This window comes from Cryptomeria japonica, chromosome 4 (assembly GCF_030272615.1).
Source record: "Cryptomeria japonica chromosome 4, Sugi_1.0, whole genome shotgun sequence".
NCBI lineage: Eukaryota > Viridiplantae > Streptophyta > Pinopsida > Cupressales > Cupressaceae > Cryptomeria > Cryptomeria japonica.
In genome coordinates, this window is record NC_081408.1 from 142,742,796 (window position 1) to 142,745,606 (window position 2,811).

Genomic DNA, 2,811 nt, shown 5'->3' on the forward strand with positions numbered 1-2,811 from the left:
AATCAAACTGATGAAATGATACCTGTTTTTGAGCCTAAACCTGACCCTTTTTATGTGTCTTTGTTCATAAATGGACATAGATTGAATAATTGTATTATTGATTTTGGTGCCTCAGATAATATTATGCCATCCACTGTAGCTAAGGCCTTAGTGTTATTTTTAACAAAAACCTTTGGAAGATGCTATTCCATGGATTCCAAACAAATTCCTCTTGTAGGATAGATTAAAGATGCACAAGTGACTCTTGTTGTACATCCTGATAAACGTGTTAAGTTGACTATTTTAGTAGTTGATATTCCAACAAGTTATGGCATGCTACTTAGTAGGACCTTTTGCAAAGACCTAGGTGGTGAAATTAAGATGGATTGGTCCCAAGCCACCATTCCTATTGGGAAAAGACAAGTTCTTTTGCAACTAGAACCAAAGTCTAAATTTACTGTTTTCCCAACGGATGATCCTAAAGCAAAAATTTTGTATCAAGAATGTAATTTTGGCAACTATATGATTTTGTCTGACAATGGGGTCATAGCTGCAGCTCATCAATCACAAAGAGCCAATGAACTTTGGGGTATGGAGTTTGATGGCAGTTGTTCAACATCTGGTTCAGGGGCAGGGGTTGTTTTAATTCCTCCTTCTGGAAAGCCCATTCCATTTTCCTTTAAGTTACAATTTATGAATACAAATAATACAGCCGAGTATGAAGCTTTGTTGTTAGGACTGTCTAAAGCAAAGAAATTGGGAATAAGGCTGCTACAAATTAAAGGGGACGCAGAGTTGATTGTGAAGCAAGTCAAGGGGTTATTTAGTGTCAAGAATGAGAGATTTTGGCATTACAGGAATAGAGTATGGGATGAAATTGAAGGGTTTGATGCATTCTTTATTGAAGCTATTCCTAGAGAGCAAAATTCTAAAGCTGATTCTTTAGCAGTATCAGCTTCCCTTCTGGTTCCACATTCATAATTTACAGATGATACTTATCGAGTAGAACTGATTTATCGACCAAGTGTGCCTGATAACTCAGCATTTTGGCAGGTGTTTGAAAATGATCAGCAGATCAAGAATATCTTGCAATGTGTAGAGATGTTTATAGCTACTTTCTTTGAAGGTTCAACCTTAGAGTGCAAAGAGTTCTCTCTAGATTTAAAGCAAGAGGCAAATGAAGGGATAGTGCAGTTAAAGGGAAATAGGATTCCTAAAGGTTTAGTTTTTTTGGAATGTCTTTTTGATCATCATGATGCTTTAAGGTAAAGGAAGGATGAGCAAATTCCTATAGCTTAGGATACAGGAGAATATGAAAGAATTAACATTGGAACCGAGGAAGATCCTAAGTATGTTAACCTAGGAAAATGTTGTACGTCTGAGGAAAAGCAGAGATTCATAAGTCTCTTAATGGAGTTTCGAGATGTGTTTGCTTGGTGCTATGATGATCTGAAAAACTTTAGGGATGGACATTTTCAACATCATATTCCTTTAAAGCGTGGAACAAGTCCTTTTAGACAGAAGCTAAGGGGTTTCAACCCTAAAGTTGCGGAGGCTATTTTTAGAGAGGTAGATAAGATGCTGAAAGCAAGGATTATTTATCCTATTCATCATTCTACTTGGGTTGCAAACATAGTTCCTGTTCCTAAGAAAAATGAGGAAATAAGGATATGTATAGATTTCAGAAATTTGAATCAGGCCAATTTGAAGGATAATTATCCTTTACCCTCAATGGATCATATTTTGCAGACAGTCTCAGGCTCAGAAATGATATCTATGTTAGATGGTTTTTCTGGTTATAATCCGATCAATGTTCAAGAATAGGATTAGCATAAAATAGAATTTATTACTCCCTGGGGTACCTTTGCATATAATAGAATGCCTTTTGGTTTGATTAATGCTGGAGCAACCTTTCAGAGAGCCATGGACTTGTCTTTTGGTCATCTAAAGGATAAAATAATAGTTGTATATCTTGATGATCTAACGGTATTTTCAAAAAGGAGAAAGAACCACTTAAGAGACTTAAAATAGGTACTACAAAGATGTCGGGAGCATGGAGTGTCTTTAAACCCTAAGAAATCAGTGTTTGGTGTCACCGAGGGTAAATTATTAGGTCATATTGTCTCAAAGGAAGGTGTCAAAGTGGATCCTAAAAGGGTAAGGGCAATTCAACAACTAAGCTTGCCATCTAATAGGAATGGAGTTAGATCCTTCTTCAGGCAGGTAAACTTTTTAAGGAGGTTTATTCCAGATTTTGCAGAGACCAACCGATATATTGTGAACTTAATGAGTAAAAAATTAGTGTTTAAGTGGAATGAAGAGGGAAATAAAGCTATAGCACATGCTCCTACGCTTGTTAATCCCAATTTTAAGAAAGACTGCATTATTTATTGTTATGCTTCAAAACATACTATGTCAGGAATATTGCTTCAAAAAATGAAGAAGCTGAAGAAGTCCCCACAACATTCATGAGTGTGCCATTGAAAAAGCATGAATTAAAATATTCGCTGATGGAAAAGCATGCATTTTCTGTTGTGAAAGCTCTAAAGCAGTTTAGGTATTATATTCTTCATTCCCATGTAGTAGTATATGTGCCTCATTCTGCTATTAAAAGCATTCTAGCACAACAGGATATTGGAGTGAATAATAGAGCCTCATGGGTTTCTAAGATTCAGGAATTTAACTTAGGTATAAAGCAGACCAAATTGGTGAGAGGACAAGGTCTATGTAAGTTACTTGCAGAAAATGAACATGAAAATAATAGGCAATCTCCCTTAGTTCTGTTTATTGGACTTCAAGATACTTAGGTATAAAGCAGACCTAAGATTGAAG

The 2,811-nt window shown here is 36.0% G+C and overlaps 1 protein-coding gene across 1 annotated transcript; it reads left to right on the top strand.

The window, feature by feature from the left end:
- Positions 1-360: 360 nt before the first annotated feature.
- LOC131874961 (uncharacterized) lies at positions 361-960 on the top strand. The gene has a single exon (XM_059218934.1). The coding sequence runs from the start codon at positions 361-363 to the stop codon at positions 958-960; it is 600 nt and encodes a 199-aa protein (XP_059074917.1).
- Positions 961-2,811: the final 1,851 nt, after the last annotated feature.